Consider the following 27,148-nt stretch of genomic DNA (forward strand, 5'->3'; position numbering starts at 1 on the left):
TTATGCATAGCAACATTAGCTTTAGCTTACACAACCTTTAAGACATTGAGGCCAAGCATGAGAGACAGAATGAAGGTGTTTGCAGCAAGAATGACCTTGGCTCTAAGGCAGGTGCAAAGCCATTGTTGTGCAAATCATTGTAGCTGTTACAGAATGTGGTGCTCAGCAAAGGTTCTACTTGTAAAATATAACAGACTCCGACTCTCAATCATGCTCAATCCGAAGTAAGGTATCGAACACGTATCACCCCAAGATGTCTGGATTCCCTCTGGCCCAACCATTGTCTTAATTCAGGTCAAATCATTATGATATGACTTGGATATTCGGGGAACCAGGATATTGTGCATCAACTAACCACTGTTACCAAGAAATCAGAACAAATGAGAAACACCTATATAGAGCATTTGTGAAAGTAAATCTTTTATTTGACAGTTGCGCATTATTTAAGATGATCATGATTACAGAAGGTTAACAATATTTGTGATTTCTTGTTTGACCTTCAGGTCAGCAGTCACGTCTGCTGCAGCCATGGATGGACCTGAATCTCCTCCAATGTCAGCCTATCCGCCACCTTACGCCTCAGGCACTGGCGAATCAGACTGCAGCAGTCTGTTGGAGAATAGATTGGCAGGGTCAGAGAGTTAGTCAGAAAAAGAACACTCCCTGTCAGGAGACTCTAGTCGTGGGACAAAAAGTAAGCTGCTCACCAGGAGAGACCCATGAGGGGAATATCAGGCAGCCTGAGATGATTGCCCTCTTGTTGCGGAAGGGCAAGTAACCGCACACTAGCTCGTAAAGTGTGACACCTACAGACCAGACCGTGGTGGGGCCAGCTAGATACTCCCCACTCAGGAACAACTCTGGGGGAGCAAAGTCCTCTGTTCCTGAAACAACAAGGCAAATGACTTACTGCAATGAGTTAGGTTAGGACTGAAGAATACACATCCAACTCCACTGCAGGGAGTTATCGCAGGTCCAGGTTACCTGCTACTTGCTGTTAAAAACAGGGGTTAGTTTGACAGGTTTTTAATTAGCCTCCCTTACTGACCTGAATATTCCACATAGGGGGTGTCTTTCCATTTGTCTCCACAGCCAAAATCAATTAGTTTAACCTCCAAAGTGTCCGTCCTGATTAACAGATTCTCTGTTTTGAGGTCGCGATGGAAGACGCCTGAGTCCTGGCAGTGACGCAAAGCCTGGAGCACCTGGACCAGCACGTGCCTTGCAACATCTTCTGAGAGGTAGCCCCCTTTGCTATCGCAGAATTCGTACAGATCCTGGCATGGATCCGGCCTTTCCAGGATCATAATGTAATCTTCTGGGCCACTGAACCAGTCCAGGAGCTTCAGCACGTTGGCACAAGATGACTCATGGCTGACGAGCATCATTAGCGCCACTTCCAATGGGATGGGCTCGTCAAGTCCAGGCTATGAATGGGAGGGCAGAAATATATTATTACATATATTAAGGCAGAAATTCTTGCAAATAAACCAAGCTCCATGAATGAAAACACTTACCAGTTCTAGCTCCTTGTCATCCTTTCGGGCATATTTGATAGCCACCTAGAGGGAAAAAAAATCACAAATTTAGTGTAGTATATATTGAGAAAACATAGGCTTTTACAGCTGCATCTAACAGGTATAATAAAAGGGATCTCTGGAGAGATATAACTATGCATGTCATGACTTCACCATTTGGAGACTTACTGGGAAGCCATCGGCCTTGCGAGTGCCGGCATACACGGCTCCAAAACCACCCTCTCCCAGTAGCTCCCCCTGGTGGTACAGGTCCTCCAAATGTTCTACAACATTAAGCAGGTACACTTCAGAAAGAGTCCACACAGCATTTTCTATACCATACCACAGTTGCTGAAAATTCACTACTAACTTTAAATACCATGCATTAATATTTCTTTACTGCATGCCTACCCTGAACTTGGTCTGTTCATTCAGTATTATCTTTAGTGTGCCGATTACATGCTACAGTCAGAATAGGCTCAGATTCAGAATCAAAGCAGCCACAATATTGAATCAATTTGGGTACATGTTTGTTTTCAAAACATTCAGTGGCAATTTTTATCAATTAATGAATTAATTATTGCTTTAATTTATTTGTTTAATCTATAGGTCCAGTACATTGTTTACATCTGTTCTTGCAGCAAGCCTTATTAAAAAGATTTACATTGCTTTCTTAATAATAAATAAGTTATGTGTAATTTTCATGAACTATCAAAGCCAGTCGTCCAACCTTTGCGGGACCCTTTAAACCGCAAATCGCCTTCCGTACTCTCTCTCCTTTTCTTGGGAGGAGATTCACAGTCAGAGTCGGAACGTGATCGTTTGACACCCATCGTTTCTCAAAGCAGGACGCAAATGAAAGTTTTATAGCTGCGCAGGATAGGTGAGCGTCATTCGAATATTGTAGATTCTAGAACCACGGACGTCATCATGCACAGGCTTTCCTGGGCTGCAGCCCAGAGCCCCCCCCCCTTGCAAAATAGAAAAAAAGATACTTGATGATATTATTTTGCAGTAATATAATTAGTTGTTAATTTGCATATTCTCCCCCGTCTACGTGTTTTTTTTCATGGTTAGAGTTGTTTTTTAATTTTTTTTTAACAATATACAAACATAATGCAAGATGCATAACATATACAAACTACACTTTAAAGAAGCAGCAGTACACATCCTTTCTCATTTGCAAAGCATTCTTCAAGGCATTATATAAATTGATAGTTTTTACAGCTTTTCGGTAGGTCATTGACAGGTGACGTCACTCGCTAAAGGCGCAATGTATTGTGGGTCGAATCGCCATTTTGGATGTATATAACTCAAGTGGCAGCATTTGCTTGTAGCATTATTCTTTTTAAGATGGGACACTTATGCTGTGTGAAAGGCTGTCATACTAAGTGACATGGCAGAAATGGCAGAAAGGTGTAGCACCGCATGACATTTTTTCGGTTTAAACACTCGGAAAAGGGGATACGGACAGCAGGTAGAGGAGGTAACGAAGAGGCGTCGGGTGGCCTGTGTCGCAGCGGTGAGAGGAAAGGAGATCACTGTCAACACGATATCTCCCTTAATGCGTGTTTGCTCTCGGCATTTTCATAAAGGCAAGCTAGATGTTTTTTTGTATTTGTATTATTACTGAATATGCATTTTTTTGTCTTCTGAAGTATTTTCACATTAATTAAACTACGCTAGCAAGCTAGCCTAACTACAGAGGGTGCAGAAATTGGTTAATCTGTTCGTGTTAAATTAGCGTTACAGAGTGAATGCTTTTTAAAGACAAAAGTAAACAGCAAAATTGTAATGACACGTTTGTCAGTGCATGTATGTGTATATTCGCGTGCGTGGATTATAAGACACAGTTCAGGATAAGGCTGTCACTGCTGTCCACTGACAAACCAATGCCCAACTATAGTTTAAGTTTAGAAACATTTGCAAGTACGGTTTCTAACGTTTCACATGATGTCTGGAAGGAGCTGTATAAACTCATTGTATATCGAGCCTGTATTCTACTTGGCAATTAACCTTATTGGTCATATTTAAAATAAAATATATGTCCAATGATATTTTTGTGGTGTTCTTGACTCTCTTCCTTTCGTAAACACCTAAATTACTAGTGTGTTTTCGTAATGAAAATTGATTATTACTGATTACATAAAACATTACATTTTTGTGTAGAAAAAAACACTGAATATCAAGTTTAACCAAATGTGTTTACATCCACGATACACTAAAAATGGCGAATGGGGGCGTGTCAGACAGTGCAGACACGTGACTGACCAAGACCCAAAGGGATGGATGAATAATTGTTACTCTGTTCTCTAATAAGCCGTGGTTCTTTCGTTCTAAAGCTAAAAGTATCTCCGACTAGTACACCAAAAATCACGAAGTGACCAGGAATCTGCCATTACGGTTCTGTTCAGCTACAACTAAGGCCACTTAAAAAAAAAATGGTTCAGACCTACTTACTACGCCTCCTCAGTTCTTCGTTTGTTGCGTTTCAAATATATTAAATGTAAGAAAATACAAGAATGTAAATTCCTTGATCCATGTGTATCTCATAAATGCCTTCCCAACTATGGATTTGGATACTTTATGCTGATGTTTTATTCGTGAATATAAAAACGATACTATTTGAAACCAATATTCTGTTTGTCATTCCCATTCTAAATGAACAACCAAGATTTTAAAATATATATCTAGAAAGAAAGTGTATTAAAACATGTTAAAACACGAGGAATTTACAAAATACAGGAACCTGAATGGTTGAACAAGGAAATGCAACTCTACAAACAAGTACTTAAGAACATGTACCACATCACTTCCCCAGACTTAAATCTTTGCACCAGCCCATCTCAGGTAAAGACAAATTTAGGTTCATGAAACCATTCCAAGACTAGGATTACACAATGTGGATCAATCGTCGATGTGGAATGCGCGGGAAATTCAAATTTCGTCATTCTTGGGCATTTTCCATGCGATTTTTACGAAATAATAAAAAAAAAAAAAAACCGGGTTGGAGGCATTTCGGCGGGTCGGGCGGGGACGAGAACCAATTATTTTTTTTTTTAAGTGGCCTAAACTGTTAAACCCATCACATACTAAAAGCAGTATAATGTTTCTGGCTCAGTCATAAACAGTTTATCTGGTTTGGGAGAAAAATTTACAAAAATGACTGAGGAGGAGAAAAGTGAACAAGAGCAGATCACCGAAAGCCAGTCGTATTCTGCTGAATGGAAATACACTGGAAACCACTTGTAATGTTTGTCTGGGTGAAATTGATCATTATATGCGGCTGGTCTGTAATATTGTCTTTTTCCTTCTTTATGTCTCAGGCAGATTACCATCTTATTCCATTTGTATATTTATTACATGAATATAAAGACAGAGTCACTATTTACTCACTATTTGTGAGTGAGAGTGAATGGTGTGTGAGTGTGCCCTGCGATGGGCTGGCCCCCCATCCTGGGTTGTTCCCTGCCTCGTGCCCATTGCTTCCGGGATAGGCTCCGGAACCCCCCGCGACCCAGTAGGATAAGCGGTTTGGAAAATGGATGGATGGATGGTCATATGCTTTATCTCTAAAATTTTAATGGTTTTATTGTACCAACATGTGTTTTAGTAAATCGAAGGCACAACAGCTGTTTTCAATAATTTTGCTTTCATTAACTTTAATTTTACATTCAGTGTACATAAAATGTACATTGTTTTACTGTCATAAACCAGATGACCACCATAATTGTACTGTGTTGTTGGATATATATGAAATGGTTTGCATAGATCTAAGGTTATAAACATTAAAAAAACTTAAAATTAGAAAATATAGACCCTATATTATAGGGAATATGCGAGTCATCGAATTGATATTGTAACGAACCCAAACTACAGTAGCGTCAGAGGCTGTAAACGGAGAACAGATCACCACCAGACTGCAGCTACAATTACAAAGATAATTTTATTCAGTATAATTCATGCAGCGACCCATCGGGTCGGATCTGGATTCACAAAGAGTTCGGTCCCGCTTTCTCCCCGTAGCACACCACCCCTTTTTAAGCGTGTGTTAACCCACGCTACCGCACAGTAAATCCCGCACCATACAACATCCCCATTAGGGTGCGGCACACCAATAGCACTGCAATGCACAGTAATCCCCACACTTCGGGCACAGGCAAGCGTTACGGGACCCGAACCGCCTCTATAGTCCTGTCCCGACCCTAAGCAGTTACACTGCGCATTTAAAACACACAGAACACTCACACAATAAAGACATAGTTAAAACAGAACACTCCCCTCCCACCGAGGATCAGGACTCTCCCCCGGGGAAGGAATAATCACACCGGTCCGTCACCTAGAACGTCCCACAGAAAGGGAATTTCCCTTCCCCCCCCAATCCGTCCCTATGAGGGCCGCTACTCCCGTCTATCAACCACCCCGTCTAAGCAGTGGTCATAGCCTCCTACCCCCACTGTCCTGACTGTCCTCGCCCTACCGCACCGGGAACTGTCCCTACCGCCCACTCTCTGGCTTCACAGCCGGCAGCCCTAAACGGCACACGAGCGGCACCTCCCTCCCGGACCCCACCCGTACGGTGCCTACCTGACCAAATCTCCCTAACGCGCCTCCTACTCCCTCTCTTAACCCCAGATCCCTCACAACCCAGGAGTAGCCACTTAATGAACTATTACCTTCCACGCCCATCCCTCACACTCCACACATCATCATTACACTCCCCCACCCTTAGGGCAGACTCGTCCTTGAGTCACAACATTTCATAGTCCTTGGACCATGTTGGTGGCCTCCTCTGACGTCGCAGATGAGTCTTCTGAACTGGAGCCCCTTCCCTCCGTTCTTGTTCCTTGGCCCCATGCATAGCAGCAGGCCCATCGCTGTGTGGCTCTGGAGGGACCTTACGGGCTCGGCTCCGCCAGGTTCAGGTAGGCTGGTCCCCTTCCCCCTGCTGCCCTGGTCCAATTGCACTCGCCTCTTCTGGCCGATTCGCTGCCATTGCCCACACTTCTAGCCCTGGCACCCCCCTCCATCTCGCCACCCTTTTCTACTAAGGGCCGTGGTTGCGGATAGCCACCACCAGGGGGGAATCTCTTAGCTCAGGCAGGGTACCAACAGTCATCACTTGGTGTCTGCCCTCCTGATTGGCAGCCTCTGTTACAGTAGAGAGAAATGGTTTAATTCGATTAAAATGCACCACCACCTCACTTCCCCCTTCCACTGGTACCACTCGATACAATACCTCCGTTATCCTTTCCACCACCTTATATGGACCCTTAAACCTCCTCTGTAACTTTGGACATAACCCCCGTCTTCTAGCCTTCCTCCAAACCCATACCAGTTCCCCTCTGAATAGTACTTGACTTGTGCTCTAAAGTCAAACGCTTGCTTCTGCTTACCCGAAGCTCTTGCCTGATGACATTTCACTGCTCCCACCACTGTGGACAATATGTCCCCTAGTCTAGCCACATATTCCGTTACAAAGGAAAATCTTTCCCCCTCATTGAGATTCAACATAACATCCACTGGCAACACTATCTCTTGCTCAAAAACAACCTTGTACGGTGTAACCCCAGTACTAGAGTGAATACTACTCCTGTAAGCCATCATCACATAAGGCAACAAAACATCCCAATTGGACTGATTTTACTCCACAAAGAGAGACAACATTGCCAACAATGTCCTGTTAAACCTCTCAATCATCCCATCTGACTGGGGGTAATAAGCTGATGTCTTAGTCTTTTGAATGTTCAACAATTGACACACCTCGTTGAATAGATTTGATTCAAAATTTCGGCCCTGATCTGTATGGATAGAGCGAGGGGCCCCCAAGCGACAGACCCACTGCTCCGCCAAGACCTGGGCCACAGTGGAAGCTTCCTGATTAGGAAGAGGGAATGCCTCAGTCCATTTTGAGAAATAATCCCCAATGACCACAATGTACATATTTATCCCTGGAGTTACCGGTAATGGCCCTAAAATGTCCAATGCTACCCGTTCATATGGCCTAGCGGTTACAACAGACTGCAGCGGGGCACACCCCTGTTTCCCCCCCACTTTCCGGGAACCACAATCCACACACTCCCGACACAAGTGCTTAACATCCCCAAACCATCCCAGCCAATAATAGCGATCTTTCACCTTTGCTTGCAACTTTTGTATTCCCAAATGACCCCTAGTGGTAGCATTATACAACTGCCTCAAAATTTCTGGCACCAAAGACTTGTCGATAACAACCTGGACTTGGTTTGCTGCATCAGAATGCAAAGGTGGATATCGTACCAACCTAGAACCCTGCACCTGCAACTGATCCCACACTGATGCATATTTCCACAACTCATTTGGAGGCTGACTGCCTGCCCTCCCTTCCTTTAAAGCAAAAATCTCCCGCAGCTCAGCATCTCCTTGCTGATCCTGCCCCAGCTCATCACACTCCTCCTGACATGCCACTGCCTCCTGACACACCTCTCTCACAGCACATATCACCTCTCCCCCTTTTTCCTGGGTAGCTGGCGGTGAGTCTGAGGTTACTGGCAGAAAAGCGGGCACTCTAGAGAGGGCGTCCGCATTAGCGTGTCCCCGACCCGGCCGATGCACTCTCTTATATTGGAAGCTGGCCAGCTGCTCCACCCACCTAGCCAACTGCCCCTCTAAACCTTGGAAATTATGCAACCATCTTAAGGAGTTATGATCTGTCCGTAAGACGAACTCCTTCCCCAACAAGTAGTATTTAAAATGTTTTATGAAGGTAACCATACTTAACTCCTTCTTGGTTGTTGCATATTTCCTTTCTTGTTTAGTCAAAGCCCTACTAGGATATGCTATCACCTGTTCCCGTCCCCCTTCTACCTGGGACAATACTGCCCCAATACCTGCATCACTCGCATCCGTATCTAATATAAAGGTTTTATTAGGGTCGGGGTAAGACAGGACTGGTACAGACATCAAACTAAGTTTGAGCTGTTCAAATGCTGCCTGACAAGCTTCTGTCCATGTAAACCATCTGCCCTTCTCGGTCAGCTGGAGCAGAGGACGAGCAAGTTCAGCAAAACCCCGAATAAACCTCCTACAATAAGAGGCAAGGCCCACAAAACTCCTCCCCTCTGTCTGATTTTTAGGCACCGGCCACTGGCGCACAGCTTCCACTTTAGCCGGATCAGCTTTCACACCCCTAGCCGATATTATATGACCCAAATACTGCACTTCTGTGGCAAACAAGTTACAGTTCGCCGGTTTAACCTTCAGATTAGCCTGACGCAATTTCGTTATAACCTCATCCACATGGTCCAGATGTTCTTGAAAGTTACGGCCAAATATTATTGTATCGTCTAAGTACACCAAACAAGTAGTCCACTGAAGACTCGCCAACTCTAAATCCATGAGACGCTGAAAAGTTCTCAGACTGTTACACAGGCCAAAACTCAGCACATTAAATTGGAAAAGGCCTGACGAGTGATAAACGCCGTCTTATGCTTATCTTTTGGATCCACCTCGACTTGCCAGTACCCACTGGCTAAATCCAATGTAGAAAACCAGCAAGCCTTGCTCAAACTATCCAACGCATCATCAATTCGGGGTAAGGGGTACGTGTCTTTACGGGTAACATCATTCAATTTGCGATAATCAACGCAAAACCGAAGGCCACCATCTCGCTTCCGTACCAGAACCACCGGCGCTGCCCAAGGGCTATTCGAGGGCTGAATGATGTTATTCTCCAGCATCTGCTTTAAGTGACCAGATACTTCCTCCTGCAAATGGAGGGGGACACGGCGGGGAGGCAACTTTACCGGCTTCGCCTCACCAGTATCAATGTTATACAACATCAGGCGAGTTCTCCCCAAATCTCCCTCTCCGGCACTAAATACAGACAAATTCTTCTGCAACACGGTATAAATACCAGTCATATCAGATGAGGCAAACCCCTTCTGGTGCAATCAAAATATGTTACAAGCCTATCGACTGTCCAGGGCACAACAGAATCCTCCTCATCCTCACCCAGGTCTACATTCTCTGCTTTCCGACTCACCTCAATACCCGTATGCAAGGTACCTACCCTCATCCCCCATCATTATATTACACTGGCTAGATGCCGAATCCAAAGGCTCCAACATACCCTCAAAAGCAGCCCCACCTGTATTCTCCACCTTACCAGCAATGATTGCCTCACTTCGAGGGGGGGGGGGATTACAGTATCTTCTGGAACCATGACGACCCGAGGCTTGTCCACATCTGCTGGCACAAGGAGAGGTAATAATTGACCCATAACCCGACACTCCTTCCTACCAAAATCCAACACCACCCCATATTTACTTAGAAAGCTTTTCATCCCCTCTTGCATCTTAGACACCGTGGTACGAAGCGATTTTACCTCCTGCCTTAACTCCTCTACCACCCCCAACAACACCTCCATTTGTTCATCCCTTTCTAATTTATGCTCCACCACTCCCCTCACTTTAACGTCAGGTGGCAAAGAAGTCTGCTCCAAACTTCTCAGCAACTCCATTTCAGAAGCAAGTTCAATGACATCTTCCAGCGTATTAGGCTTGGCACTACACAGGCTAACCCGAAAATCACCGGTAGCAAAATGCGTAATAAATTGGTCTCTTGCCAACAGATCACAAATCCGATGATCAGCCGTGGGATAAGCCCTAGCGGCTAATCTCCGTAAGGCGTTACCAAATTCCCTTGCCGTCTCGCTATGCAGGCGGCGACGGGCGGTAAAACTAGCTCTATTCCAATCACTACTATCACCAGGTTCAAAACACCTTGCCATAGTCGCTTTTAACAACCCATAATTACTTTTAGCGTCACTCGGCATCCCACTATACATCTCTCTAGCACGGCCAGACAACAGCAAAGACATAAACTTAATTTTCAGAGACTCATCCCACCTGTTTACCTCAGGCGCCAGATAAAATTGTTCCGACCAGTCAGACCACTCACGCCCCACACCATTAAAAGTTTCCGGTATAAATATTGGGTGAGCAGGGGGGCCACTGGGAGATTGAGAAAACACTCTCTACACGTATAACAGGACAATCAGCGCCCTCATAATTAGGAGATTGTACACTATCCTCCGCCTCCGATATGTTAAAGCTAATTCTAGGTTTCTAAACGGGAAAACCACAAAGGAAAGAAATGATCCCACCGCTGCCACCAGTCAGACCTACAGTGTGAGGTGTAGAGCTGGGTGGCGTTCGATGCCATTGGCTTTAGATAAACTGAACTGTCAGTCTGTCACTCTAGCTTCACTATCCCTTGTGGAACTGGAGTGCTGACATGTCAGGGACTCCCCATGCCTGCATTCCCACTTGCCTCTCCCTCCTACTTATGCTGCCATTGCCATATCTGCCGGAGCTTGCACTTTGCACTTCATATTGCACTCACCTAACTGTTAGCACTGCCTATAGTCTCCCCTATACTTTGACTAATTGCACATTTTATTTCCCCAACTCCTCCTGGGGTGTGCTGCCTGGAGACCTCAATCTATCAAGATTTTCAACACACCCTGCTACATGTGACATGTACCCATGACGTCCTTGCATCCAGCTCGCGTTCTGCCTGTGCCATCTTCCATGTATGACCCGCTGCCTAATTACTTCTGGTTGCCTGGCGATTGGAAGGAGAGTCGGCACGGGCTTGTCATCACCTCCCTGCTCCCCGGTTGTGCCTCAAATCCTGTGATTTGGACAATGTGACTTGGCACTTAACCATCTCTCTATTCGACTCTCCCTGCCGGCCCCTGGAGGATGGGCTCCCACTTTGAGTCTGGTCCCTCCCAAGGTTTCTTCCTTCTAGAGAGTTTTTCCTTGCCACTGTCACCTATGTCTTACTCACTGGGGGCTTTGGGTGGGGATGCTGTAAAGCGCTTTGAGACAATGTATTGTTGGGATAACGCGTCATACAAAAATAAATTTGTTGTTTTTCTGTTTTAAAACCAAATGGGAAAACCGTAAAATCACCTTTTTTTGTTTCTTTTCTATGAGTAAATTCAGATCTAACAGATACCAGAGATGTAAGATACAGCCTAATGTGAACTTTATCTTAATTTTACAACATTAACAGTCCCAGTCATAAGCTTGGAAACACCCACCCTTAGAATGGTGTATTTTTGTAATATTTTCTACATTTTAGGATAAAATATGAAGCCTGATTTTTTGTTTTCTGCTTTTCGCTTTTTCCCCTTCTGACAGAAAAACCAAAAAACGCTGCTGTTGTTTAGTTTTCCTGATTTCGTTTTGGACTGGAAAACCCAAGGACAAACGATACATGGACTTTTTGCATTTGTTTGGCTTTAATGTGTTTGATATAAACCTAGAGTTGAGAACCTACAGATGTGTGTGTTTGTATGAGTAATCCATCCATCCATCCATCCATCCATTTTCCAAACCGCTTATCCTACTGGGTCGCGGGGGGTCCGGAGCCTATCCCGGAAGCAATGGGCACGAGGCAAGGAACAACCCAGGATGTGGGACCAGCCCATAGCAGGGCACACTCACACACCATTCACTCACACATGCACACCTATGGGCAATTTACCAACTCCAATTAGCCTCAGCATGTTTTTGGGCTGTGGGGGGAAACCGGAGTACCCGGAGGAAACCCCACGACGACATGGGGAGAACATGCAAACTCCACACACATGTGACCCAGGCGGAGACTCGAACCCGGGTCCCAGAGGTGTGAGGCAACAGTGCTAACCACTGCACCACCATGTCGCCTGTTGTATGAGTAATATAATGTAAAAATTTAATTCTATTTTATGTCCAGTACAAAGGGCAAGCATATCATACAGGTAAAACACCCACATTTAAAAAATGTTTTCATGAAAGTCTGTAACAGTAGAGTGAAGGAACTGACCAGTGGCTGGGCTACTGATATATGGTATGATGATGACCATTGAATGTTTCTCAACTTTTTAACCCTAAAAAAACACACCACTTCCAGAGATGATGATATATATATTATTTATTTAAAATGTAATGTTTCCTGGGGGCTGGGGAGGACACCTGCAGGAGAGAGACAGATATTGATCATGTAAACATCCTTCAGCAGTGCAGTAGTCATACTTCACATTTTTTTTTGGGATTGTTGGGGGGGGGGGGGGGCACATGCAGCCATGGTACCTAAGCTCTGCTCAAGTGAGATCTGAGTTACAGGGAAAGGTCCATAGACCTTGTTTATATGCTGCTGTTCCACAGACTTCCAGTAGGGGCTCCATGTGAGGAAAGAGCGAGGGCTATGCTCTCTCTCAAGTACACACAGAGTCACAGAGTAGGTCAAAGAAGCGAAAACAAAGTACCATACCTGAGTTGTTGTCACTGAACACGAAGCCCCGGTTTGCTCCAAACTACAGGTGAGAGAGGCCCTCCTCTAAACTGGCCTCTCTCATGCGGGACGGGGGCCGTAAGGTGGCGTGGACCTCAGGAGCAGCGTGCAGCAGTATGAGCAGCCATGCCTGTGCCAGCAGCACCACTGCCTGTACCCGGTTGTCCCATGTTGGGGACAGGCCAAGCGCCGCGTTGCCATACAGGCAGAAGGTGATCCAGGCCACCCACAGCAGGACTGAGGCCAGGCAGGTTATGAGCAGCCACGTGGTCCTGCACCTCCACCGTGGCTGCTGCCTCCACAGACTGCAGGCCGCCCCCACCAGTGCTGCCAGGAGCAGGACCAGCACATACGTGGTGGCCAGCGCAAAGTCCAGCGGCTGGTATTCACAGGCTGGCTGGCACGTGGACATCGTGGCTAGAAGGATCCACTCCGGATCCAACACGGCCAAGGCCACCGCCAGCCCCATCAGTTGACCTGTGCTGGGGCTATGAGCACCTTGTCCCAACCGGCGCAGTCGCAGACCCTGGAACACTAGGAAGGTGTTGCAGATAGCAAGCAACACCCCCTTCAGGACACGCCGGGCGAAGCAGAGGCTCTCTTGGTGCTCAGCGATGTATCCCAGGCTGAGGCCACAGAGCCCAAATATGGCAGCGAGCAGCAGGAGTAGCGGCGCCACCCCGCTGCGCTCCTCAGCCTCTGTGATCTTCCGCAGGCGACACAGTACCACCAGGAGCAGGATCAGCGAGGCGAGGGCCGCCGCCACTGCCGCCACCACCACCACCAAGCCCCACACCGCATCCAGCTCACACAAGGCCGTGTAGGGCCTTGTCAGGATGGAGCCGGATCCGCAAGGCGAAGCTTTGTCCCATGAAGAGCTGCCCCCCACCAGGGACAGGACGAGGAAGGTGAAGAGATTGATAGAGGGAGCCATCACTGGCAGGGAGAGAGAAAGGAATCATTTAATGGGTTGAAGAAGTATTAGTCCATTAAAAGCAATGTAGCCTGCTGCTGTGCAGGACACATCACAGGCGACACGCTGAGCATGCTGACAACTGAGCAATGGACTTCTACAGTGTGAGACTACATGCACTTTCTTAAAAAGCAGTAATCAATGCCATGTCAACCAGCTGAACAACTTCACAAGTAAATCGGCACATTATATAGGCCACCATCGTTATAAAAATTAATTATTATTTAAATTCAGGGGTCTCAAACAAATTACTGTATCTGGCCGGCCGATATCAGAGAAAAATTAAAACCATGTAATGTCATTCCAGCGCAATTGACACCCGCCAGTCTGCATGTTTTGCGGTCAGGAGTTTAGCATCTCCCAGCGTTTTTTTTAGTTTAAGACCTTTGATCTAAGTGAAGTATACATTTTGAAGGGGAGGCCTTACCTTCACTGTCAATGTCTTTCAGCTTCACTTGCTCTTACAACACGTACGATGCACTCACGAATCGTTTGTGTTTGCTTCTCCCTTATCAAACAGATTATTTATAAGCAGTGCATCATGACGTAGTACTGCATTTTTACGTAATGGAACGCTAACGTTCTAAATAGGGTGGGGGCAGGGAGGGGGCATTAAGTGTCATCCTTTTTGTGTTTACTTTTGAAAAATTGAGATATAACCTTTAAAAAGCACGGATATAATGTAAGAAACTTTAAAAAAAATAAATACAAATAAAAACGAGCAAATGCATTCAATCTCATTTCTTGTAGCTAGTGCTGGAAACTTTGGTGGACACCAATAACGATATATTTTTGTCCAGTAATATTACCAATACCTAATGTTTGTCCAAACCCATGCAGCGCTCTAAGAAACTCCAGCTTCTGCGATTCCCCCTGCAGACCGCTACGGCTGATACAAAGACAAATGCGCAAAAGATGCTAGTAAGATACAGAGATTGGTCATTGGTTAATATTATATAAATACGCAATTAATAATATGACAAGTGGCAGTATTGCTACACGATTAAATAAACGACAAAAACAATAATAATGACTGATAAGTCATAACGCGTTTTTTTCTTTGATGGTGATAACATGTACATGCAGTACACCGATACCGAAATAAGAGAATTAATGCTATTAGCAGAAAATTATTACTGGAGACATAATTGTTAGGACACCCTCGGCAGGGAAACGCGGACCCAGGAATGCGGAACAGAGCGATCTTTATTAGATCGAGCAGGTAACAGGCTTTCAATGGGCCAGGCAAGAAGAATGGTCGGGGACAGAAGGTAGATTCGGTAGCCGGGGAGATCCAGTCCAACAGGCAGGCACAGGACACGGAGACGAAGGGAAGGGGAGACGAGAGATCCTGGGGCTGGCAGGGAAGGCAGGACGGGAGGTTCAGGGACGAGGGCTGCTCTGGGAAAGGAAGGCAGGCAAGGTAAGGAACGAGGGAATGACACTGGACAAGCAAGCGCTCGATATAGAAATGAAACATTGGCAATACTTCGCAACCCCCGTTGCGTGTGCTGTCCCTTTGTAGTCTCCAGTATGCAGGCTTAATTGATGACATCCGCCGGTGTACGTGACAATAGTTATGTTTCTTCCCGTTTGCAATCAAAGTGTGAGCTTCGGGCGTGACGTTAAGCGGAATCCCAGACCGATTGTATAAAAACGCAACAGGCTTCATTTGAGACTGTATAGGCTTCTGAATTTTTCGTATAGGCTTAATTTGAGTCTGTTTTCAAAGTAAATTAAAAAAATATAGATAACTGATATGTTATCAGTTAATTTTTCAAATATTCTCATTAAAGTGCTTCTGTTGAGAGGGCTTAAATTACGAAAATGTTAACATTGTTCAGTTATTTTTATGTCCAGTGTTGTGGAGTAGCTAACTAAAATAATCGACGCTACTAACTTTACTTCTTTCAGTAGCTTATCGGTAGAGCAAATACTTTTAAAACGCTGTAGCTTTTCCAGTAACTATTTTTTTCCTTTTTTTTTTTTACAAATAGCGATATAGCAGCGACATCGTCAAAAATATTACAGGTCGTCGATCGCTGTCAAAAAATATATTTTCATTTCAACATTATTTTCCGCGTTTTTTAATTCATTTGGTTTTTGATGTAGTTAGCATCTCCCTAGCACGGCCACACAATAGCAAAGACATAAACTTAATTTTCAGAGAATCATCTCACCTGTTTACCTCAGCCGCCAGATCAAATTGCTCCGACCAGTCAGACCACTCACGCCCCACACCATTAAAAGTTTCCGGTATAAATATTGGGTGAGCAGGCGGGGCCACCGGGAGATTGAGAAAACACTCTCTAGACGTAACAGGACAATCAGCGCCCTCATAATTAGGAGATTGTACACTATCCTCGGCCTCCGACATGTTAAAGCTAATTTTAGATTTCTAAACGGGAAAACCACAAAGGAAAGAAATGATCCTACCGTTGCCACCAGTGCAACTAACCTAAACTAGCGTCAGAGGCTGTGAAAGGAGAACAGATCACCACCAGACTGCAGCTAAAAGTACAAAGATACTTTTATTCAGTACAATTCATGCAGCGACCCGTTGGGTCGGATATGGATTCACAAAGAGTTCGGTCCCGCTTTCTCCCCGTAGCAGACCACCCCTTTTTAAGCGTGTGTTACCCCACGCTACCACACAGTAAATCCCGCACCACACAACATCCCTATTAGGGCACGGCACACCAATAGCACTGCAATGCACAGTAATCCCCACACTTCGGGCACAGGCAAGCGTTACGGGACCAGAACCGCCTACTGTATATAGTCCTGTCCCGACCCTAAGCGGTTACACTGCGCATTTAAACCACACGTAACACACATACAATAAAGACATAGTTAAAACAGAACACCCCCTCCCCCCCAGGGATCAGGACCCTCCCCCGGGGAAGGAACAATCACACCGGTCCGTCACCTAGAACGTCCCACGGAAAGGGAATCCCACCCCCCCACCGCCAATCCGTCCCTATGAGGGTGCCGCTACTCCCATCTATCAACCACCCCGTCTAAGCAGTGGTCATAGCCTCCTACCCCCACTGTCCTGACTGTCCTCGCCCTACCGCACCGGGAACTGTCCCTACCGCCCACTCTCTGCCCTAAACGGCATGCGAGCGGCACCTCCCTCCCGGACCCCACCCGTACGGTGCCTACCAGACCAAATCTCCCTAACGCGCCTCCCACTCCCTCTATTAACCCCAGATCCCTCACAACCCAGGTGTAGCCACTTAATTAACTATTACCTTCCACGCCCATCCCTCACCCTCCACATGCACACATATCATCATTACACAGTATTTGAGGGATGGAGGGATGAGAAGAGTGGGATAGAGGGAAATATAAGGAGAAGGAGGTTCCTCGGAGCTCCGAGATGTGTTTGGCTGTAATAAATCTGGAATATAGCTATATGACATAGTTTTTGATAAAACCGGCATTTATTTTTTAGGTTTGTCGAGCTCCGTCAAAACAATTAGAACGAGTCCCTTATGTAACTGGAACCCCTCTCACATGTAAACACAGTGACACGCTACAGCGTTGGTTTGTTGTCTGAGGCTATGACACTGACCACAAACACATTCTCAAATTTCACTGCACCAATCACAGCATATGCAGGCAGAAAAATCATAGCAAACAACATTCAGCATTAGACTCTAAAACCGTCTGTAATGTCTGTGTTTATCCAGTGGACCATAAATTCAAATAAGCTTTCCTATTTCAGTTTCTTTCAGATGTTATAAAGTAGTAAATAAAGAATCATATTAATTAAACCATGTATTACTGACTATCAGACAACTTCAACAAGTTACCAAATGGATGCAAAATCAAAGATATTCATTTGCGCCTGGCACTAACCATGTACTCCTTCACAGTACTAAGCCATAGAAAGGGCCCCAATGAAACCCCTGCATTCCTGCATCGCAGATACTCTAATCTCAGCATTTATAAGATTATATTTGTACTATCTGCCAATTTTTATATTAGATGAGACAAAAAATTGAGAAATATCTATATGCAGAAGTAGTTTTTCCTAATAAGAAGGATAATATCAAGACTGTCAGCATTTACAAATCGAATTATGACATATCTGAGTAGCCCAGACTGTCCGGAAAACAAAGCCGTACAGCATATGTGGCTGACTAATGTACATACAGTGTAATAAGCTGATAATCAAATGGATAGAAAAACGCTCAATAATAGACAGGATTCAAAGGGTAAATAAGGTGCATCATGTGGAAGAGAAGTTGGGGTGCATTGTGAGTTTTATCTGGAAGCTAGAAGGGAACAAACAGGGCTTTGGGGGGGGGGACTTCTCCGGGGGCTACATCGCTCTACCTTTTTTTAAAATTATTTATTTAAAAAAAAAAAAAAAATCTTTTCTTCTTACACTATAATGGCAGGTTTAGGACTAATACAGTACAGTCATAACCAGTGTCAGGGATTCTATGCATTGCTACACAGAGACAAGTCCCGATATTGAGCCCAAGGCTAAAATTGTGGTTTACTTACAAGTGCACTTTGCTGGGCAGTGGGGGTGTTTGTCCTTCTCTGCGCACATTTTCCCTTCTTATCCTGTCTTCTCCTCCGCAGCCCTTCCTCCTTCTCTCTGTTGCTCCTATATTCCCTCCCCTCCAGTCATCTATGTTCTCCTTCCTCTGCGGTCTCTCCTCTTCTCCCATTCTTCAGTTATACTGTCTTCTCTGCTCTCCCTGTATCCCTCCTGTCTTCTGGTCCTGTCGTCTTTTCTCCAGTCATCCCCTGCTTCTCAGTCATCTCTGCATCTTTTCTCTCATTTGTTTGCTTATTCTTTGATTGTTTGTGTTATTCGTTAACCCACCACCCCATGCTAGATGAGTCTTGATGTTTTTTGAAGTTTTTTTAAAGTTAGGCTTCTTCCTTTGTTTTTGTGCCATATCTTCTGCCCTCTTCTGGTTGCGGCAGTACATGACACGGGTGGAAAAATAGGGTTTTTTACAACACACACATCAAAACCAAAAGGATCAGGAAGGATCAGAATTCCCACTCTCCTTACCAACACCTCGAAAAGCCAGGCCTTGCCGTGCCAAGTACTTAACTTCAGAAGATTTTTCCTCACTTGCTGCTGCTCTTTCCAGCTCATCTGAAGGTTGAATATTAACAGGATTGATCTTCTGAATCCATGTCATCAGTGCTAATCTGTGGCACTGCCTGTCTTTATGTGCACTGAATTTCCCCAGTGCCTTTTCCAGTTTCACATGCCAGTCTTCACAAGAGCTGAATGTGTCTTTCATGCCAGTTTAGACATTTGTGTTACAAATTATTTTGCACAGTAGAAACAAAGAACCCCCCTTAAGACGAGGGGGGGCTGTAATGGAGCCCAGTGTGATCTTTAAACCATTTCTCCTGAAAGCAGGGTCTCCTGTTTGAAAGACGTGACATTTACATTTGGCTGATTTGGTGAAGGTCCAAGCTCCTCCCCCCTCCTCCCTAATACACCTTCATCTTCACCTGCCTGTCTGCTCTCTCTCTCTCTCTGTCACTGTCTCTGTCTCACACTCAGTCTCCCTGCTTAAATGCTGTATCTGAAATACACAGCACAGGCCAAACTAAGAAGCATATTAAACTAACATCAGGATCAGGCTGCTGTGACGTCATTATTCACTCTTAACCATCAATATTTGCTCCTTTTCTCACTCCCCTCCATCCATCCATCCATCCATCCATTTTCCAAACCGCTTATCCTATTGGGTCGCGGGGGGTCCGGAGCCTATCCCGGAATCAATGGGCACGAGGCAGGGAACAACCCAGGATGAGGGGCCAGCCCATCGCAGGGCACACTCACACACCATTCACTCACACATGCACACCTATGGGCAATCCAGCAACTCCAATTAGCCTCAGCATGTTTTTGGACTGTGGGGGGAAACCGGAGTACCCGGAGGAAACCCCACGACGACACGGGGAGAACATGCAAACTCCGCACACATGTGACCCAGGTGGAGACTCGAACCCAGGTCCCAGAGGTGTGAGGCGACAGTGCTAACCACTGCACCACCATGCCGCCCCACTCCCCTCCATGTCACCTGCATTTTCTGCCGTCAGCAGCCTCTTGCTGTCTCTCCCTCTTCATCTTTACTCTCAGCACAGCAGAATTTACATGAAAGCAGTTATCAGTAAACAAGTGGTGTTTCTTGGCATGATGCTCAGGAATGGATCTCTCAGGATTTGTTATCTGAATGGGAATGATTAATATATGAAGAACCCTTGACTCACATACTGTATACGTCTATCATCTGACTGGCACTAATTATCTCACTGTCTCTACTGTCCTGCTTTTCTGTGGTTGCCCAAAACCTCACGATTGTCACATTTCCTCTTCATGATGACAAGCTACTCACTGTGAATAAAAGCTGACTGTAATAAAACTACCTGCATTTAAATCATACATTAATGACACAAAATACCTTGAAGTATTACTTACTTACTTATTTTGCACAGTAGAAACAAAGAACCCCCTTTGGGGGGGGGAGGGGGGGGCAAAGTGAAAGTGATGTGGAAAATCGCCTCTTACCACTGAAAGACATGGGGATGGGTGGTGCTAATAATGGTACTGCAGCCAGCCAGTAGGGGGCGCTTGACATTTAGGGTTTTCACCTTTTAGAGATGTTATGGTCTCCTTGTTTTTTGCAGTCAATGCTTTGATCACAGAATAAATATTAAAGAAGTGAGCACTTCTGTCATGCTTTAGTAAGATTAGTAACACACTGCTTCAGATTTCAGTGACCTGATCTCTGCTTGCAAAGAAGGACCTCAAAGGTTTAAATATACATTTGCAGATAAATGAAATGCTATGTGGCCCAGTGGGTGGCGCTGTCTGGGGATTTGAACCCCCATTACTGCATGTTCTCCCCATGTCGTCGTGGGGTTTCCTCCGGGTACTCCGGTTTCCTCCCACAGTCCAAAAATATGCTGAGGCTAATTGGACTTGCTAAATTGCCTGTAGGTGTGCATGTGTGAATGCATGGTGTGTGAGTGTGCCCTGCGATGGGCTGGTCCCACATCCCGGGTTGTTCCCTGCCTCGTGCCCATTGCTTCCGGGATAGGCTCCGGACCCCCCACAACCCAGTTGGATAAGCGGTTTGGAAAATGGATGGATAATAATAATAACAAATAATGATGATAATAATAATTGCACTATGTCCAATGACTGCCAGTTACTGTAAACAGTAAAGTACACGTAACTGGACATGTCTGTATTATTTTGGTTTATACTTATTAATCCATTAATTCTAACTTTTGTACTTTAAATGGACAGAGTACAGTTATTATTATTAGGAAAAGTATTGAGAGGAAAAACAAAACAATTAAAAATATATTTTCTCACCCTGACATCTAAGGGACTCCTTATACTGCATATGATCTATAGAAAAAAAATCACAAATACATCACTATCAACAAATATGTGGTTTTATTTATGATGTATGAAATCAAAATTATTGGGATGCAAAAGAAAATGGCTCTTCGCAATTTTCTTTTAAACCGTAATCATAGGCTAATTGATTAAACATAAGTATTGATTTTATTTTGAAAGACCACTTTGTTATGGAAGGCCATTTGGGACTTAACGTCTACTTTTACGCCCATGTCAACACGTCAAACAAATTACGTCTTAACACGTATATTATTTACGTGTTAAGCCATTCGGATATCTTAACACGTCTTAAAACTGCATGTTAATGTGGCCAATTTGAACCTCTAAAGACATTTGTACCTTTAATGCATCTATGCTATTGGTTGGCATAAACGTACACACCCCTTTTGACGTAAGGGCTATACGTATGCAGTACGTGCCCTGTACGTTGTAGTCACGTGGTCTCTACGTTCAGCCATGTGAGTCCTACGTTGTTAATACGTATAGGCAACATATGTATTACGTGTCAAACGTGACTGTGATGTTGTTTTCAGCACAGTCCATTTGTGGAGGGGTGAATCACGGGTTTCTTTAAACTGGCAGAACAGTTATCTTTAAATCTTTACAAAGTATAACTGGCAGTTTTAACATTTAATGAAACTGGAGCAAAAATGGTAAATCTGGCTAATACTGATTTAATTGCACTGGTGTCTTTGTGGTGAACAGTGCAGATGAGCTAAACTTATCATTTTGATCACTTTCTGTTCTGCATTAACAGCAAAAACTATATATTCAGCAAAGAAACGTATGTAGTTATTCATTTATTTGTAATAAGGAGTTTATAGTGAACGGTCATAGCAACAGTATGAATGGCATCAATAATTTAGCTGCCTTATATTTTACCGGATGTACGTCGCATAGCCATTCTAGATATCTGAAATGACAATTGTGGATAGGAAGAATGTCATTGTGGATATCTGAAATGCTCTCTTTGACTAGGAAGATAGATATCTGCAATACATATCCAGTCTAGCGATTAAATGTTAAAACGCCTTGCCATACTTTTGCATGTATTGTTCCTGTGCTACAGTATTAAACTATTTTAAAATGCAAAATGATTATTCTGTGACTGCATTGTTAATTTTTTTCCCACGTATTTTAAACAAATCTAATAAAAAACTGTAAAAACATGGAACAGATCAGGCATTGACAGTCAATCAGCCACCTGAGGTCATTATCTAGTGACCGAGGAACATTTTTCTCTTCTTGCAATGACTGTCTGCAGGGCTTCCCCTCAAAACCGATAAAGTGGTAGCACCCAATTTTAAACGTGTTAAGACGTTCAGATTGGCTGCGTTAACACGTAGTTTTAAGACATGTTAAAACGTCCGAACGGCTTGACACGTAAATAATGCACGTGTCAAGTACATCATTTGCTGACAATTACTTTGACAGCTGGGAGGACGACACAGAGTAGATGAATTGATCATATTGAGGGGTTGTGCCATTGCCTTTCTCTGTCCATGTCCTTGTGTTCTACACCACACCTTTGTTTCCTGTAAACCTGCGTTAGGCTCTTTCTGTACCTTTTCGACACAGAAACCTTTTCATAACATGGATTTATAATTGTCTTCTCACTCGAGTATGAATGATGCTTAGATATAATCTATATAATATAAATTTGATATATATTATATATGTGCACCCCACAGAAATCTCCACAATTGTAAAGATACATATGGTCTCTATGCTTTTCCTAGAGAGCCCAGGCATAGAGAAGACACAAAATAATCAGTTTTCCACAGCATTTTCCTCCAAGCCTTCTCTAGTTAAACCACAGAGACTATACCATCTCGCGTAGTCACTAGCTAGCATGCAAAGAGCCATTTCTGTGGTTTTTGTTCTCTTGCCCCATTCATCACAATCGCGGTGAATTAAAAGAAAAAGTCAAAAACAGTACTGTGTCATGCTACGTATAATAGGATTGCAGATTTGCTTAATGGACAGTCACCCCCGTTTAATTTTTTTACAGTTTTTCTGAATGTTTAAACACTAAAAATGATTCTTATAAAACTATTAATAGTTATAGCATTACTCACTGTTTTGCACTCAGTTGGCACTTTTGTAACACACAATTTGCAAATGTGTAAATACAATCCACTGCACAGCACTCTTTTTGCGGAACTGTAAACACAACTCACTTTTTTACACAATTTCCAAATGACCAACACACTCCTAGTAAAACTATACACATTTGACGGCTATTGTTTACACTATTTTGCCAACTGTCTGGCCACACTGTCACATGTGAAAACGGTTTTAGATAATTAGCAATCAGCATGAGCGCTATAAATAAGCCACAGGTACAGTAAGCTTTCAGTGTGGAGAACAATGGAGGGAGAAGGAAGACTGAGAAGAGTGAGAATTAGAGAAGGGCGCGGAAGAGGATGAAGACTAGGAGGTGAATTTAGAGGATGAGGAGGTGAAGAGGAAGGAGGAAGGGTAAGAAGAAATATAATAACTGATGTCATCAGAGCTACAACAGTGGATCATGTGATCAACCATGGAATGACCCTGAGGGAAGCTGGCCAATGGGTTCAGCCTGACCTGAGCCGCTACGCTGTAGCAGGCATCATAAGGACGGTTCCAAATGAGAATCGGTTAGTACAGTTACTTCACAGTACATTTTGTAGTGGTACCATACTGTAATGAGAATCGGTTAGTACAGTTACTTCACAGTACGTTTTGTAATAGTACTATACTCTAATGAGAAACACAACAATGCTGTACAGGTAAAAACTGAAATGGTTACTCTACAGACCTGCTAGACATCCAGAATCTGGGGGCAGAGGAAGAATGTTCACTGAAGAACGAGAGACCCATATAGTTAGTATGGTGATCACAAATAATTCCATTAGGCTACGAGAAATACAGCAGCGTATAATAGAGGATGACACCACCTCCCAAAACATGAACAATGTGAGCATCTCTGCATTATCTCGTGTACTGGCATGCAACAGAATCAGGATGAAGCACATTTACAGAGTCCCTTTTGAAAGAAACAGTGAACGCGTTGGCATGGCAGGAACATTACTGGACACGGTGCCATAACCAATGTCCCAGGACAGCGTGGTGGTAACATAACTATGTGTGCAGCTATAAGTCAGAACGGTGCTGTTCACCATCATGCAACCCTGGGCCCATGTAACACTGCACACATTATTACATTCCTGGACAGCCTACATCATATGCTCACTAATGTTCACAGACCAGTTATGTCATCATATGGGACAATATTAGTTTCCATAGGACTGCTTTAGTTTGCAACTGGTTTACAGTCGCCCACTCTTCACTGTACTCAACCTCCCGCCTTACTCTCCATTCTTGAATCCGATTGAAGAATTCTTCTCTGCCTGGTGCTGGAAGGTCTATGATCGTCATCCCCATCAACGCATGGCTCTTTTACAGGCAATGGAGGAGGCATGCGAGGATATTTACCAGGCATCATGTCAGGCCTGGATAAGGCACTCCAGGAGAGTTTCCCCGGTGCCTTGGACTAGAAAGCATTGCATGTGATGTTGATGAAATTCTGTGGCCGGACCCAAAGAGACGACAAGACTGATTTTTTTTCTCTTTCTCAGTGAAATTGTATGTTGTCTTATGTTTCTTTTGATGCATGTGAATAAACACTCACACTCACACACCAGTCACTCTCACACACACACCTACGGGCAATTTAGCAACTCCAATTAGCCTCAGCATGTTTTTGGACTGTGGGGGGAAACCAGAGTACCCGGAGGAAACCTCACGACGACATGGGGAGAACATGCAAACTCCACACATGTGACCCAGGCAGAGACTCAAACCCGGGTCCCAGAGGTGTGAGGCAACAGTGCCAACCACTGCACCATCATGCCGCCCCCCATAAATTCATTTTTCCATTTTTATTTTCAATAATATTGATGTTAACTCAGCATCTTATTTTCAATGTTGAAAAAGTCACTTTATATCAAGGTTTCGCCACCATTAATTTTTCAATATTGAACATCTGACCAAAAATCAATTCAGTTTCAATGCTGATAATTTATCACTGACCATAATTCAATGCATTTAACTATACTTCAACGCTGAAACAATAACATGATGCTATCTGGGCTATGAATAATTATTTCAATTGATATAGATTCCAAGCCCATATAGGTGACACACAGGTACATAATGGGCGTCTTATGTCTGAGGTAGCCAGCTACTGTGTTTGATAACCCACCATCATAATAATAGTTTCCTTGCACCAGTATAAAAGTAAACCAATTGATCCCTCTTGCAATAACTTGTGGTATGAAACTGAATAAAATGTATCGTACCAGTCTTGGGGAAAACCAGTGAGAATCCACTGTGAAACAGCACTGCGCAAATTCTCATGTGTTCCTAATGACAAGGGCAAGACTGGTAATCAAACTAGCCTCTCAGCAGGAGTGTTAGTGTGAAAGCAGTGCTTATTGACACAGATAATAAAGCTTGTTAGAATGCGTAACATAATTATTTAGCTGGGCCCAGAAGAGGTGAGAGCTCCCCTAGTGGCTACAGGAGTGCATTTTCCCCAAAGCAGATATAATGGATCGTGGTCTTATTGCTTTTAGACCACAACTTGGGATAGAAGAACAAATCAAATTATTTTCCTCATTTAATATTCAGATTTTAATTGGGCTTAAATTTTAGAACACAGTGTGTTCTAGGATGGTACGTTGTGGATATTAGTTTCTACCACATTCTAACGCTATAAATCTGGACCTTTTCCTATGTTTGATTTGGTGGCTGCCAGGCGTTCTGAGTAGTATAGTGACTATGGTAGGCGAGTGATTCCCTAAGGAATTTTTTGTTCTGTTCAGTGTGGCAAATACATATAATGCTGACATTTTTCCTGGAAGATTTGGGATTTTTCATCCCGTGCCTTAAGGTATTTCTCTCCAGCTCTAGGGAGTCTCCCCCGAAAACACCAGTCACTCACTAGCCTTACACTTATGCTTGCTGACTTATTCAACACCATGAAGGATTAACAGAAAAACAGAAACTTATTAAAAGGCTGCACCATATCATGATATGCAAATAAACATCCAGTACATTATTTATTGATAATTATAACCCTAACCCTTACTTCTCAGCTTGACAAACATAAGGTGCGGCGCGTGAGCATGTGAACTGGTTGAAATGCAAGTGTCTCACAGTCAATGCATAAGACTTGAGAGCCCTGACTTTACTTATATAGCCCACAACATGTTTATGATTCATAAATAAATCTGGCCAGCAAATCGGTCTTTCATTTTCCACAGAATAAAAAGAATGATAATGTTATCCCGCTGATAATTGCAGGCGCGTTTCACCCCCGGCACTGGCTGGAGACACAGGCAAAAGGCATACAATCTTATTGAGGTACAAAAATTATTCCATCTACTCTGCACTTCTGCATAACTTCCATCATAGTGCCAGTTTTTGCGGTCAGCAAGTTTATTACTGTAAGCGCCTCCATAGTAGTGCCTCTGAGGAACTGAACCGGACTTCCTATGGTGTCTCTCACATGCACATCATACATATATATATATATATATATATACACTCACTCTCTCCGGGTCTTTCACATGATATGTGGTCAGCCACTATATGGGAGGGATATTCAGGCATAAATTAAGGGCATATTTACAAGCCGCACTAGTGTACCTATGTAACCGGTCATTCCCTGCCTATACTCTGCATTGTGTTTTGGGGTGTTATCAGGTGTGTGTGGGGTGCAGGAGGAAGGGATATTACAGATGTCGTTGTCGTTCCCGGATTTTATTGAACCTGTTTTGGAACAATAAGGAAAGGGGTAAACTTCATATGCTCTGGCCCTCTTGCTCTCTCTGCTCAAAGTAAAACAATGTATATACTTATGTATAG

At 44.0% G+C, this 27,148-nt stretch overlaps 3 protein-coding genes across 3 annotated transcripts in view; all 3 read right to left on the reverse strand.

Moving 5' to 3' along the window:
- The window catches only part of LOC125723844 (uncharacterized), a 214,739-nt gene that overhangs the window by 30,225 nt on the left and 157,366 nt on the right, over window positions 1–27,148 (reverse strand). The gene's annotated exons all lie outside the window — the stretch shown is intronic.
- Window positions 512–2,410, reverse strand: LOC125723847 (serine/threonine-protein kinase pim-1-like). Its single transcript, XM_049000688.1, has 6 exons — window positions 2,248–2,410; window positions 1,707–1,801; window positions 1,518–1,562; window positions 1,049–1,427; window positions 708–884; window positions 512–609 (listed from the first exon to the last, which is right to left on the reverse strand). Exons 1-6 carry the CDS (start codon window positions 2,348–2,350, stop codon window positions 512–514), a joined length of 897 nt encoding a protein of 298 aa, XP_048856645.1. The 5' UTR covers window positions 2,351–2,410.
- Window positions 12,481–15,829, reverse strand: LOC125723894 (G-protein coupled receptor family C group 5 member B-like). The gene is made up of 3 exons (XM_049000721.1): window positions 15,807–15,829; window positions 12,822–13,669; window positions 12,481–12,523 (listed from the first exon to the last, which is right to left on the reverse strand). Exons 1-2 carry the CDS (start codon window positions 15,827–15,829, stop codon window positions 12,865–12,867), a joined length of 828 nt encoding a protein of 275 aa, XP_048856678.1. The 3' UTR covers window positions 12,481–12,523; window positions 12,822–12,864.

This window comes from Brienomyrus brachyistius, unplaced genomic scaffold (genome assembly GCF_023856365.1).
Source record: "Brienomyrus brachyistius isolate T26 unplaced genomic scaffold, BBRACH_0.4 scaffold52, whole genome shotgun sequence".
Lineage (NCBI taxonomy): Eukaryota > Metazoa > Chordata > Actinopteri > Osteoglossiformes > Mormyridae > Brienomyrus > Brienomyrus brachyistius.

What these genes read in the sequence shown, in the direction of transcription:
- LOC125723847 (XM_049000688.1), bottom strand. Translation starts at nt 2,350, where the DNA reads ATGGGTGTCAAACGATCACGTTCCGACTCTGACTGTGAATCTCCTCCC. An exon ending in GTTTAAAGGGTCCCGCAAAG is followed by an intron (nt 1,802 to 2,247) that starts GTTGGACGACTG and finishes TTAATGTTGTAG; the next exon opens with AACATTTGGAGGACCTGTAC. An exon ending in CCCCTCATGGGTCTCTCCTG is followed by an intron (nt 610 to 707) that starts GTGAGCAGCTTA and finishes ATTCTCCAACAG; the next exon opens with ACTGCTGCAGTCTGATTCGC.
- LOC125723894 (XM_049000721.1), bottom strand. Translation starts at nt 15,829, where the DNA reads ATGTCGCTGCTATATCGCTATTT. An exon ending in TCGCTGCTATATCGCTATTT is followed by an intron (nt 13,670 to 15,806) that starts GTAAAAAAAAAA and finishes CATCCTGACAAG; the next exon opens with GCCCTACACGGCCTTGTGTG.